This window comes from Mugil cephalus, chromosome 1 (assembly GCF_022458985.1).
Source record: "Mugil cephalus isolate CIBA_MC_2020 chromosome 1, CIBA_Mcephalus_1.1, whole genome shotgun sequence".
Lineage (NCBI taxonomy): Eukaryota > Metazoa > Chordata > Actinopteri > Mugiliformes > Mugilidae > Mugil > Mugil cephalus.
Window position 1 is genome coordinate 51,271,649 of NC_061770.1, and position 14,883 is coordinate 51,286,531.

General features: G+C 39.9%; 1 protein-coding gene across 4 annotated transcripts in view; it reads left to right on the forward strand.

Moving 5' to 3' along the window:
* nhsl2 (NHS-like 2) overlaps positions 1 to 14,883 on the forward strand; it is a 117,754-nt gene that overhangs the window by 54,859 nt on the left and 48,012 nt on the right. Inside the window, exon 1 of one of the 4 annotated variants that reach the window (XM_047590043.1) lies at positions 3,293 to 3,644. The exons of the other annotated variants lie outside the window; for them this stretch is intronic. Coding sequence (XP_047445999.1) covers positions 3,620 to 3,644 — 25 coding nt within the window. The 5' untranslated portion in view covers positions 3,293 to 3,619. Of the gene's footprint in view, positions 1 to 3,292; positions 3,645 to 14,883 lie in introns of those variants that run through there. 4 annotated transcript variants of the gene reach the window in all.

Consider the following 14,883-nt stretch of genomic DNA (forward strand, 5'->3'; position numbering starts at 1 on the left):
AGAGGTGCACTGTTCTGAGTGTAAGCTACATATTGCGCTTACCTTGTTATCCACATGAATTCAGTGTTTCAGCATCTTGAGTCTGAACCGTGTTTGGAACGGAGTTTGTAAAAAAAAAGAACCCTGAGAAAAATCAATGGTTGTTGCTGAGTCACAGTACACAAAGCTCAGAGGTTCACACACACACACACACACACGCACACACACACACACACACACACACACACACACACACACACACACACACACACACACACACACACACACAGCAGCTAAGCAACCATGCACAATTCCTGTCGCTGTAAACAAATGTTTGCCTGGTTATCGGAAAATATACGTCTTCATTTGTCTCTGTCTTTCACTATTCAGCTCAGTGGTTCCATACATATAATCACATTACAGCAGTTTTAAAATATGCCATTAAAATTACTTTATTTTGGTTGCATAGCAACTCCCAGTCTGGCTAGTTTACCTGCAGTGAAACACCTTCAGTGTGTTTTGGATGCTCAGATATGTATCAAACCAGCTGAGATGTCTTTAACTTTAAATTTATCCCAGCCAGACTCCTCAACTGGTATTCTACTGCACCGCTGTGCTCAGATCTACAGCTTCAATCTTAGCAGTGAGCACTGTCTAGTGCCTTGCTGAGAGGAACCTCAGTCGATGTGTTTGAAGGTGGAGAGAGCATTAATCATACTCTCTGCATACTCAGTGCCCTCATAGTCCCTGGCCAGCATCTGTAACACTTCCAGATATCTGACATTATAACATTGGCCATTGATTTCATTGGCCTAATTCTTCTTTTCTTTGTGAGCTGATGATCTCTACTGCAAACGTATACAGTAGAAACTCCAGTTTGTGGTCATTTCATTGGTCATGGGTTTTATTTTTAATCATAGTGGGGCATTGGTTTCTTCCTGGTAACCCTACAAACGATTCATCTAAAACATTCAACAATGCTCATGCCAAGACCCACAAGGTGGCTCGGTGTCAAGTGGAGAATTAATTAGCAGCTTGTTTAAATAAGCAAACTCGTTACTTTCACAGTGAATTCATTTTGTTTCTTTCTTTTCTATTTTTGAATCTGCTTCAGCACTTTACTTTTCTCTTGGACATGTTTGTGTTCACATTCATCCCTCTGTGTCCTTTAAGTGCCAGAAGAAAAAAATAGTGTCAAAGGTTGGGAGTCATTGTTTGAAAAGCTCAAAATCTAATTTGCATAAAAATTTAGCAAGAGTCCTAGGTTTTTCAGTTTAAAGGACAAAAAAAAAAAACTATTTGCAGATCTTTTTCCTCAGAGCTGTAGCACTATATTTACAGCTACCATGTTACAAATATAAAGAAATCACTTCAATCTGTAGGGATAGCGCACTACAGATTTTACAATTTTCAGTTCACCATAAAGTATTTTTCCAACTTGGAATACAACTAATATGGAGACTCATTTAAAAACGAGCTTGAGAAGCAACAGTTGTGAAGAATTGATTACATTCTTTCAAAACTTTCAGACTACGATGACTGCCACCACATAAAGATAGTTCCCAACGGAGAGACTCATATGTAGAATCAGATTATTCACTTCACCTTTGTAGAATGTTGCAAATTGCCACTCACACTTTAACTCTGTATTATTACAACTATTCCTTTCATAATTAGTTAATTGTTTCTGCTACAAAACATTTTCTGGTGTTAAAGTGACCCCAGTATGTTAAGGTTTAAGGATTTTTCACTCTCTGGGTTACTTACTTGACCCCTGCTCACAGTCAGCATGCATGAATGAGCACAATGTGGGCTGCTGCTCACTGTTGTCACCTCCAATGCTTTCAGGATGTAGCTGTTGAGGAGAGGAAGGAAAGTAGCTGCAGCAACAGCAGACTTAACAGAACTTTATATCACACACTGAAACTTTGAACACACTGAGCAGTAACTTCAGTTGCATGGACAATAGTATTCCACTAGATGTTCAATCAAAAAAAAGAATTTTCAGATGTAGAGGGGTGGATGTAAACCTTTGGTAATTACCTCAATAGTAACATATTAGCTCCTGATAACCATGGAAACACCTGATCTGATGGTTTCTCTCTGGTTGGAATGGGCCGTCCAACGTGAATTCATAACCCATTAACACAAATTCCTTTTCTCCACAAATTTTAGTTTTAAGAGATAAAGACATTTTCTGTTATTATAACCTATGACACTATCCTAGTTTAGGAAATCAGGATGTGACCAATGCAATGGTATCGTGGTATAAAGAAAGAATACTACGAATGGTAAGTGATGCAGTTTTGGCCTGCAGAAAGACAAAATGTGCGCTGTAGTGTCAAACCTTAAAAATCCAAATGTGTAAGTCAAAGAGCAGAAGTGGATAAAGCAATTGGTCATTTGAGCAGGAAGTCCATCTTCAAAGTACTGCCAGATGGTTCTGTCCACCACAACAAAGTTATCTGCACCATTAGGTAGATGAATTGCATAACGGAGGCGTATTTTTCCACTCCCATGTTGGAAAGGGGAAGAAAAACTTTACAAAGTTACATTTAAAACAGACAACAAAGGATATGGGTAATTAATCTGAGTTAATCGTCTGGATATCGCATGATAAAACGCGATTAAATATTTGAATCTGATGACAGCCCTAGCTGAGATAATTCAGTTCACTGCCACATGTGGAAAACATGTAAACATGTAAATATATAATCCCTGTAATCCCTTTTTACATGTGCACTTCACTGTATTTCACTTTACTCTCACAGTCATGTTTACATCCCCCATGGACGATTTGAAAAGTAGTTTTATGTATATACTTTGTATTGTTGTGTTCTACGTTCCTTAAAACTGTTCTTGCATATCACATGTGCCTTAAAATGTCCCAAAAAAAAAAAACAAAACATCAGAATCTGAAACTGAATGTTGTCCATGTAAACGTAGCCAGTGTGAGCTGTCTCACTGTTACTTTCAACTTTAGTGCCTGATAAACATGAGCATATTCAAGCTGTCCCTCGTGTGATTTGTTCAGCTTAAAGCACAAAAACCTCTTCATATGTCCGTCTTTTCATATGATGCATGTCATTCTAGTTTTTTTCTGCATGCTTATAAAATAATCCCACATTGGAAGTTGACAGAATAAAGAACTAAAAATCTAAAGATCCGACCTGCGGGAAAAAGCATGGGTAATGTTTATCATTGTTGTCACTCCTCAGCTCCACTGACACCTGACTGATCCCTTAAACTCTCTGAGGCTTTCTTTAGGCTTAGAGTTGGAGGCGAGGGAGGAGGGGAAGTGGTGGGAAGGGAGAGGAAGAGAGAAAAAACTAAAGGGTAAAGGAACTACAGCCAGGCCTCCATCAGTTTCCTCCCTTTCTCTTCTCTCACACCAGGACCGAAAACACTGTTCTTCCTCCCCCCTCCTCTTCTGACGTATCTTTTTTCGCCTCTCTCATATTTGCCCGCTGACACGCTCGTAGCCACAGTCTGAATGAGTCACTGGGTTTACCTCAGTCGGCAGCTGGCCTCCTCCTCCTCCTCCTCCCCTTCTTCTCCTCCTCTCTCCCACTCCTCTTTTCCTCCAGAGTTTACATGGCCGTGAAACTTTCTTTGCTGGACAGAATCTAGGGGCTCAGACATGGAGGTTTTCTGGAGCAGGCTGGGTAAGAAACACCGAGTTTTTCTGAGCGGTGAATGAGTGATTCGTGTAGAAAATCTGGAGCCGAGAGCGGAGTGGTACCAAAGCGAGGAGAGCAGCTGCTTCACGTGATTCGAAAAAAAATGTTACACTTGACATTTGCGAGGGTAACATGACTGTTGGGTCGCTTCTGTCGTTTTTTTCTTTTTTTTAAAGAAGGCTCTGGCTTTGCTGCTGTCTGGCAAGTGTACTTTTTGTGAACGTCACACATGGCAGGAACATGGCAGTAAACGTCCAGGAGCTTTCGCATCAACGTTAAGTATTTCACAGGTTGTTAGAAAAGAAAAAGCATTAAAGTACCTTTCTTGTTTCAGGAAGACTATGTCTATTTTACTTCTCCTTAAATGATGTTTTATTACACTGAATTGGCTTCTTCGTGTAACTACACCCATTAATCAAAAAGTTTTGGATCATCTTCGATGCAAACTTTCACAGTTTTTGGTTTTAAATTTGAAAAATTCCAAGCAGCTTCTTAAAGTTACTTAATTTGACAGTTGTTCTAAAAGAAAAGACTTTTGAAGTTCCTCGGATGTGAAGATTTTTATGTTTTAGACAAATAGACAGACAATTGATAATTGCTTAAGATAGTAAATAACTATTGGTGGCCGTATGATTTAAGCTTTGTGTCTTTTTCTGCTGCTTTAACACACAAAATGACTAATAATTCATTAAGGAAGTGTTTGGTAGTTTAATCAGTGATGAAAAACTAGCAGAAAGAGGTTAGTGTGTCTCCTGACTTTTGAAAGCGTCTTTGTATGTGGGGGAGTCCACATTCATGTCCTTTCCACCTTCAGACAGTCTTCACACATGTCTGAGAAGGTGCCACAAGGCCAGACGAGGTCATCTGTGGGTGTGTGTGTTATTGTGGTTCATGCGCACACATAGACACACAGACACACACACACACACACAGGTTGTGCATTTCGACTACTTTTCGTTGTGGTTTCCAGTAGAGCAGCTATTATGTTATCCAACACACACACACAGCTGAGGCTCTTCTTTCCACCATTTCACCCTCTGGTATGGAAAACTAAAACAAAGCAAACTCACAGAAACATGCTTGCTGCACGCATACACTCTATTGCCAGTTCATTAGGTATGCTCGTGAAAATGAATGCATTCTGAATAGCAGTGATTTTATTTTTACGTACAAGAAACACTTAGTGTTATTGGAAAACATCGGCCAAACTGCTGCTCAGGAAATGAGGAAGTGATCAGAAGGAGGAAAGCAAGACGAATCTGAAGTCTGGCTGTTGTAAATAATCTTAAATACCCTTTGGGATTTCTGGGGTCACAACTGAAAAAATTCCCAAAGGAAGCTTAAGGAGAAAGCAAGCAGAACGAGCAAGTTCAGCTTCAACACTTGCTGGTCAAGCACACAGGGAGCACTACTTCCCCCCACTCCAAAGCCAGGCCAGGCTGGTCTTAGCCACCGATACGCCTGGATAGCTCTACAAGCAGGCAAACAGTCTGGACAGTGTTTGGAATTATTTTTTGGATTGTTGCAATAAAAATTACTTCATTTTACATAAGTCCATCATATGTGTTCACTCCCATGTGCAAAACAGCATTAAAAATATATTTTTATGGTGCAAAATCGAAAGAAAATTGCGATTAATCGTATGATCAGAGAATGCGATTAATTACAATTAAATATTTTTCATCTGTTTTAATATAAGACTCCTGCAGCTTCATGACTGTTGTAATGTTCAGTGTATGTTGAAAGAGGGTCAAAATGTTGATGATTCAGCTAATGGATAATTGTGGAGGGTGTAGCTTGTGGTGCCATTAAACTGGATTTCACTAACAGTGTTACTGTTATTTTGCCTTGCCCAGTGACTACTACTGGGGCTGACAAAATATTACGAACATGGGTCTCAGTAGTTTGAAGCTAATGCTGAATGCAACTTTCACGAAGATAAGATGTAAGACTGTTACAACAGAATATGTTTGTTTTCACTAGCATACCTAATGAACTGGTATGTGGGTGTACATTCTGCACAGACACATTACAGACACACACATTCCCTCATTATCTCTAAACGTCTCTTAGTGTCTCACTCTTTCTCCATCTTCCTCCCAATTTAATATGAAAATGAAAGGAGCAAAACTCTACAGCCGACCTTCGTTTATGCAGATGAGCTTCTAAATGCAGAGCCACAATTGCTGGATCAAACCGACTGCGATGGACGGAGTGACAAGCGTGAATAGGGGAGAAAAGAAGGAGTGGATGATGTGAAGGGGGAAGCAGTTGGAGGCATGTTTGCAATGTTAATTTTATAGTTGTGTTCCATGATGGAGGCATGAGGGGCAGCTTTATGTGCAGATACGAAGGTTTGAACACAGACACTGGGCAGTCACGTCATGAATGATGGAGCATAGGAGCAGTAGGAGGAGGAGCTTTAGTATAAGGTGACAGAAGGGACAATGGAAAGACAGAGCAGGTGATTTGTTCAGAGATATAACCAGGGGGGCGTTGGACAGATGCAATGAATTTTCTGTTGCAGGTCCAAAGTGGGAACACTACATCCACCGGCTCTTCTCCATCTCGCTGCAGAGACCCGTGCATGAACTTAATATTTGTACTCCAGGGACTGTAATGTTTACATATCTGACAGACTGCAAATCTAAATTAAATGACCGTATAAATGATGGCTTTGACCTCTTGGTTACTTGCCTTTAACAAGATTGTCTTGTTTCAAGCTTATCAGATCATCACAGGGCACTGCGACTCCTATGTGCTGTTTGCCTTTATTCGAGCTGTCTGTCTGGTGAACAGGAAGCCAACAGGAAATAGATGGAGTGCTGTTTCCTGTCAAATTCTCCTTTGAGACAATGGCTGCTGGAAGTAATCTGACTGAGGCAGTGCAGCACTCAAGAGCCAACGAGTGTTTGTGTTGTATGGCAAGGTGGTCTGGTCAACATCAAACCAGTGAGAGCACAGGCCCAGTGTGGGAATACGCCTATTTGAGAGCTGGGGTGAACAGAAAACATTCTTTATGAGCAGCATTGTGGATGTGAGTCAGAGTGGGAGCTGGTAAAGTTTACCTGGCCTGGTACCGGTGTAGGTTCTAGTTTGTTGCTAGCTGAAACTATAGTAAGTGTGCCAAAAACAAATCCAAATACCTTGCAGTTGATGATAAGAGGCCTCTGGGGATAGTTTGTTCTGACAGATGAGGATACCTGTTAATGTGGACCAGACAGTGAGTACAGCCCCACAGGTAAGAAGTTACTGTCATAAAAAATGTATTTAACTGGAAATTTCAATAGTTCCTTGGTTTGTGCACAAGAAGCAAATAATGAATATTTCATATAATACATTTTCTAATACCCTGAAATATTTGGCTCTTTTCTCCATTTTGGTCTCCAATCCAAATCCAAATATGCAAATATTGGGCTGTTTAGCTTCTAAATGCTCTTGTATTTTTACCAGTTAGTTACTATGTTTATCTATCCATAAAAATTCCAAAAACTGTTTCCGACATACATCAACAACATACAATACTATTTTTCTTGCTCGTCCCTTGTACTGATGCTACATTTACACTAGCGATGCTAGAGCGGCAAGCTACAATTAGTTTTCTCTGCTAGCTGGTCATGTGAAGCATGAACTGATGGCTGACACTTGGTGTGGTGTGCTACATATCAATGTTGAGCCAGCATAAACTTCTTTAGGTTCTCCAATGATGTGACAGACAATTGTTAGTGTTTGTTTCACAACTTAACCTTTATAATAACATCACCAACAGCGCTAACAAGCATTGGGCCTGAACTTCAGTGGCAACTCTGCGATTATGTAGCTGTCATGCTGACCAGATTGGAGCTTTTGTTAGACAAAAGGTTTTAGCTTATGAATGCACTCAGTGAATGTACGTTGATTGTACATGTGTTTTGAATACATGGACTCTAATTTGACCTTGAAATGAGCCTATTATCAGATATGTAATATTATCTCATTTTCCTGAATAAACAAATTCAAAAGCTTAATATTTCTGTTTCATTTGTTTGATTGGTTTCTCTTTGTCAATTTTCAAAACTTCAGTGAAAGTTTTTACTCATTTTTGTGCAGTAACGTAGAACATCCAGAAGGGCACAAACACTAAATCATTTGGTAATTTTTTCGAGAGTATCTCCTCTGAAGCAGCTCATTATACCGGATCTCCTAGTTTCAGTTTTGTCACTTCCACATGTGACGATGTTAAAACTACTTCTCTGACATGACCACGAAATGCTCACAACTCAAAACACAGCGTAAATAATCCCACATCTGTTCTTATAAATAAAATGGCAGCTGTATTCGCACCTCTAAATACGGCGAGTGTGCTGTTCAAGTTAAACACTGCAGTGAGAGCAAGATTAACATTTTTCGGCATTAAGAGCAGCGTAAAAGCAATGCTATGCATAATGTAAGTGATGCAGCTGTCCTCTATGGTGTTTACAAAATAAAATATGCAGCGCATCGCCAAGTGTTGTTCAGCATAAAATGTTAAAGAGACATCATGTATTGCTAAAAAGCCAAGGCACACTTCGCATGTACTACTCATGAGACTGTGCGCTGCGGTAGCTGTTTGCTTGTCTTGTTTCATTCAGGGAAACTGGGTTTCCCTAAAGTTTTTAAACTTTTATTTTGAAACTCTTCACAGCTGCTTGAGCTTTGCAGATGCTTCTTCTGCTTTCACGCGATCCGACAGCTGTTGAGCGAGTGTGTAGGTGTAGAGTACACCTTGGACCATCTGTGTCTGCAGCAGTAGGTCATGTCTGTCTGCGCAGGGTCAGTGTCTGTGTGGTCTAGTTTTTATTGAGTTGTGGGGGCCAGTTTTTGATCAGAAAGTGTGTGGATGTAAACATGCTGTCATACAGTGGGCTCCAATAACATCTTTCCAGTGTTATTTTAACTTTAAAGATGTCCCTGCTCAATTATAAGAAAAGAAACAACACATTTTAATTACTTGAAATATTACTGAAGTAAATGATGAAGTGAAGTGGAACAGGAAAACCTCAAGGGCTTGAAAAAGTGACTACAGGCTTGCTTGTATGGCAGCTGTATCAGTATTCAGTAATTATGAAATCCATTCTATAGGCTCTGTTCTTGGCAGATGCAATATTAGCGGATGACTAACCCTTTGAAGCCCGGTATATAAAATAATAGTTGGTTTACTTTTTTTTTTTTAAGTGAAGTGCATATAAGACCTTTTAAAAACAAAACAAAACAAAACAAAAAAAAAATGTATTTCTTGATCCGTTGTTAAAGGGTAAAGATTAGGTTGTGGTTCGGGTTAGTGTTTCAAGGGTAGGGAAAGGGTGATGTCAATGGAAGGTCCTTTTAGACACAGAAACTCAAGTTTATGTGTGTGTGTGTAAGGTAAAGTAATAAATGAAGATTGATGATATACAACAGGATGAGTGTGCACTCACCTTGGTGGATGGGGTCAACAGTGAAAGACAGGACCTTTGTGTGTGTGTGTACTTGTACTGCTCATATTGTGGGGACATTCTGTTTTTTATTTGCCTCATTTCTGAGGACATAATGCTGAACGCTGACTGTAGGTTGAAGAAATAAGTCAACGTTAGGCTTAGGAAAGTCGTAGTTATGGTTAGAAGTGATGCAGACATAAATATTTGTGTTGGGCAGGGCTGTGAAGAGGAACTGGTAGAGCCTTTGACCTTAGACGACCTGTGATGTCACTTCCTGTCTGTTTGCCGCAGTCTTTTCCTCTGGAGCGAGAGAACGGACACATGCACAGCAATACAGACTCTCACCGTGCTTCTCATGTGCACAGACAGACTTCCTGACGTCTGGCAACAGTGGTGAGTCAGCCTAGTGGACCTTGCCCAGCGATATCTGCAGTATGGGTTATCAATCACTGTCACAAAATAAAGTTATAAATAAGATCTTTTTGCACTGTGCGCGTGTGTGGAGTTTGAAACTCAATTTCAATTTGCAACTGCAGTTGAAAAAGTGACACACACATTAGTTCGTAGATGGAGTTGAAGTTGAAGTAGCAGAGTGGACTGAGTCAGTTTAGTGTGAAAGGCCAAATTTGCAAGGTTCATGTTAATTTCATGATGTTTGTACTTCTTTACTTTATATTAAGGGCAAAGGACCTTATGTGACATCGTCCATAAGTTTCCTGGACAATGGTTTTGAAGCTCAGTGTGGTGTTTCTGGCCATCACCATCTTGGCAATGGTCCACCTATGTGACTCCAAGCTAATTCTGAAGCTGTCAAATAGATGGAGTGTGAATGTAGCTCAGGTGGGCAGGTTATGCCTAAAGAGACATCCAGCAACCTCTGATGGCACCTACCTGCCACTCAAAGTAACCCCATCCCTTATTAATTCACCTGGTTATGGTTTGAACACATGAGTTATACAAAACGTCTCCCCTTTAATGTTGTTATAAACGGAGGAAATTGCTACAGACCAAATGGTTTTTAGTGCCAGCTTGTAAGCATGTTTATTTTTTTGCTATAAAGATGGACATTTCGACTTGTCTATGGGTATTGACTCACTTTTGGTGTCAGCCTGCTTTTGACATCTCTGCTTTTGGAACGTGACCTTCATGTTTCCTGGAGTGCTTGAAACTTGTAGTACATATGGACGCCTGTGTACATCTCTGTACATTTCTGCCATATGTTTCTCAACTATAAAAAGCCATTTACCATTTAATGTTTACCATAAACTCCAGTTCATACACCTCAAGAAATACACAAAGCTGAGAAAATGTCCTCAATAAAAAAAATAAATAAAAAAATAAAAAAATGCATGACAGTGAATTTTGGAGTGACTTTAATTGAAAATGTGATAAAATGAGTGGGTCAAAAATTACAATTCATTCTAGGCCTTGACTATTATCTCAAAGTCTATTATTACTCTACTACTGCTGATGATACAAAATACATGAGGCGGAGAGTTGGGCTTTAGTCCTATTTTACTGACATAATGACCATAACTAAACCCTAACCATTAGGCCACAGGACTCCACTCTCATATTTCTGACCAAACATCAAAAAGATTTCTACCCAATTCTAAAACTTTAACTGAATAAAAATGTTATTGGATTTATGAAAATCTAATTTGTTTATGGTAATCAAACCAGTGCCTCATCATATGTGTTACTAATCTACTGTTTAATGCTCCAAGCGACACCTTCAAATACTTTACATGCCTGCAAACCACAACGTGTGTGGTTGCCGGGGCCACTGCTGACCTCATTTCAACTTAAATGATGTGAGATTATCAGCAAAGGAGAGTTTTAAAGGGATTTGAAAGGATTTTGTCGTTTAAAGACAAGTAGAACTGAAGATAAAGCTCATATTTGGATCGGGAAGCTCAAATAACACAAAGTTAGTCACACACAGCCAGCGGTGCGGCTGCAGATATAAAATGACATCAAAGTTGAGGAATCTTGCTTTGGGAAACTGCCTTTTAACTGTTTGAAATCGTCTCTCTCATGTTTTAAGGTGGCTCTTGAGGCTGATTGCAGCACAGCAGGATTTTCTAATGAATATGACTCATTTGTTGGCAGTGTCGAGTATTAGATCATTGTGGGTATTAGATATTCCCCACCATATGCCTGGCAAACCGGCAAGTTTAACCAATCTGGATATGTTTAGGATAACTACTTTTTGAGTGAAATTCATGCCTAGCATGTGGACTACACAACAGGCTGCTTTGTATTTGTATGGTTGAGCCTTCTCTCTCCTGGGAGCAGTCAAGAATATAAAATCAAATCTAATCTCACTAACTGCTTGCTAGCCTTGAACAGGTAGTTCTGTCACCTTTTGGGTATTGTCCTTTCCTACTACCTCTTATGGTTCATTGATCTCATTGGTTGCAATTAACCTATGATGGACAGTGATTGACAGATGGATTGTCCAACCACCTGCCAAGTATTTTAATTGAAAACACTTCCTCTGCCCTTACAGTTTCCATTCCTCTAAGATCGATCCTTCTGGTGCATGCTATGACTAAGGAAGTAGTTTAACACCATCACAGTGCGAGTGTGTGAGCAGATGAATAATGCCTTCAATTGTAAAACGCTTTGAGTATCTATGATACGGCACCATATAAAACCAAGGCATTATTGTTATTATTATTGTTGTTGTTATTATGAAGCTTTGCACATAATTAGCTATACTCAGAGGGGCTATCTCTTAATCAAAGCTACAGCTAAAACCGTTGGCTTTGTGTGACTTTTATGACAATGTATTGCTACTCATCCAACTAACTTCTTCAGTTCTAAATGACTGGTGGGAAATCTAGGTTTTTATAAGGAACATGTGTGGTGGTGCACACTTGAAATCCATTTTAGATGCACCATAACCTGGAAGACTGATAATCTTCACATACAGATGGGCAGAGGTATATAAAACATTTAAACCATGACTGATTGGTGCCCAGAGTGTGCCAAGAAAACATTCTCCACACCAACAGCACCTTTCAGTGATAACGATTTGTCCAGTCATGTAACATGACAGTGCTGATGTATAGCAGCAACACATAGAGCTGAGTGTGAGCTAAAGTTGCTGTTGGCTGCACTGTGGAGGAGCATAGATGAGAAATAGAATGTGAAATGAGAGGATCTGACAGTGATTAATTGATCACATTGTGTGTTCATTTTGTGTTAATTAGGAAGACCACAACGCTGGTCAAAAAAATCTTATGAGTTTTCACACTTTGTCACTTGTAGAGTCAAAATAGATTAGGTCATAACAAAGGTGGAAAGGGAGGAAATTATACTGATATCAGCTAGTCTGGCATCAGTGGCTAGATCAGACAGTTCATTTTGAGTAAGGCATGGAAAATAGATTTAATTATGGGTAATTTCAGTCTTAAATCCTTGGTAATTTAGCTTTTACTCAGTTAACTAATAGTTAATTGAATAAAGGCAACATCAGTTACTTAAGGCCATAACATGACAAGCCAAGCAACAAGCTTGGTTTAAGCCAAGGTGTCTGGCACCGCTGCCATTTTTCTTACCTCTGTTGGCCATGCACAGATATTCTTACATAACCATGAAAGATTATGGACTTTAGGGTCATTGCTCAGTAGGTAGGGTGCGTTTTTCAGACCTCATACCAAAATCTCCTTGAAAAAGACACCGAACCCTAAATTTCCAATGTCCAATGCAAATTCAATGTGAACATGTTTGAGGCTCTAATACAATAAAGTTCCGTATAAGTTTGAAAAAGAAAGAGGATATGTCTGGTCACTCCAACTATCCTCCCACCTAACTCCCATTTGCCCTTTTTAATGAGGAAAATGGAGTGTTGACACCCACTGGTACGCAGAGTTTCATTGCTTCTAGCTCTTCTGTGTGACTTTCTATTGTACTCATATCTGGTCCTGGCCTCATCAACTTGCAGCTCCTACCTGAAATTGTCCAACCTACTAATGACACCTCTTTTATGCAACTATCATAGCAGCTAACTCGCCTGTAATGGAACTACTATTGTCACTGTATGTTTTATGCTCTCGCTTATCCCTACAACATTAACTTTTTGAGTGCTCTGCATACCTACCTTTCCTTACCTAAACCTTTCTACAATGAATATTTTGAATACTGACTATATCTGTTCTTTTTATTCATGGACATTCGCTCATGTGACATCATCAGAGATATCTTGTACTTTTGTTTGTGTCATAATACGATTCCCCATGTTTGTTGTGCTTTGTGTTTATCTCATTTGATTTAGAGTAAAGCATTCTGAGACATTCTGTACTGTTATGGATGCTACTGGAGATTGCTGACAAACACATTTTGTTGTAACTTGTGTAAAGTTCTTCTTCTGTATTAATAATACTGAAGTTAACTGAAAGTATTGTCCTTAAGACACATATCTGTAACTGTTAGGTCACTGCACACCGTTTTAGCCCAACAAAGAAAATGTTTCCAAGCTTTTAGTCTTATAAAAGGAGACTGTTCATAGGTTCAATGATTCATGTTCGGGATATAACAGAATTAAATGCTCCTTGGGGACCAGAGACCTTTTAACTACTCTGGTTGAAACTGTGAAAGTTTCTGTAAAACTCATGTCTTAGCATTGATTCTCATTAACACATCAACGCACATGAGCACAGGTACACAGTTACACTTACACCCTCAGGTACTTGACTGAAACACTTCATCACTCATGCCCATGTCTGTGTGTGTGCACCTGTTTGTGTGTGTGTGAATTGTGCCTCATTGCAGTTTGCCGCCAGGCTGATTTGGCTGTATCCACGGCAACCGCGGCACAATAAAAGCATGCATTGAAAATAATGGCTATTAATTCTAAAAATACATAGAGTGTCTTCATGTGGCGGGTTTTGGAGGCAAAGCCGCCGTGTGTATTGGTGTGTCCTGCCAGTTGTGAGTCACGTTAACGATCTCCTTGTCCGACTAACCATCGCAATCAAAGTGACGCAAATCTCTGCATCGGTAATTAGCATAAAATTGGATCTTTGTTCCTGTTAGCAAACATGGCAGAACGCATCCCGCTCTCCAATTAGGCCCACACGCAAACACACACCGGGATCAGGACGCGCATTTAGTGCACGTCAGCTTGGACTGACACATTTCAAGCACACACACACACACTTTCGGGAATACACATTCAAGTACCCACAGAAACACACACAAAACGACCATTTGGCTTGTTGACTCTTTCGTTTGAGCACAGTTCAATAGAGCTTATTCACTATGGCGGCTGAGCCAGGTGGATTAGTGTTGAGATTACACACAGGCAAACATGCACACACTTTCCCATTACACTCTATTCTATCACTCCACCCTCTCAGTTATCATCCCTCTTTTATTGTGTGTGTGCGTGTGTAATGAAGGAGATATGACAAAGTAAGAAGGAGAGGATGGAAAGCTCAGAGGAACGCATGAGAAGAGAAAGAGAGCGAAGGAGTAGAGAGAAGGAAGTCAAATTATGGAATAAAGGATTAAATCAGGCAAGACGTGGAGAGAGAGAGAGGAAGGAAGAAGGAAAGTGATTTAGAGAAAAAGGAAGGAGGAGGAGAAAGGAGTGAGAGGGAGGGAGGGCGAGGATGAATTGTGGCTCATGTCACTATAAATTACTTCCAGGGTCTAATCACTGCAGACAGCCAGCACTGTCTGTAGAGTGAATGAATATAGCGCTCTTTGAGTGAGTGTGTGTGTATTGATTTAGGAACTGTATTTATGTGACTGCATTTGCCTTTGATTGGTTTAGAAAC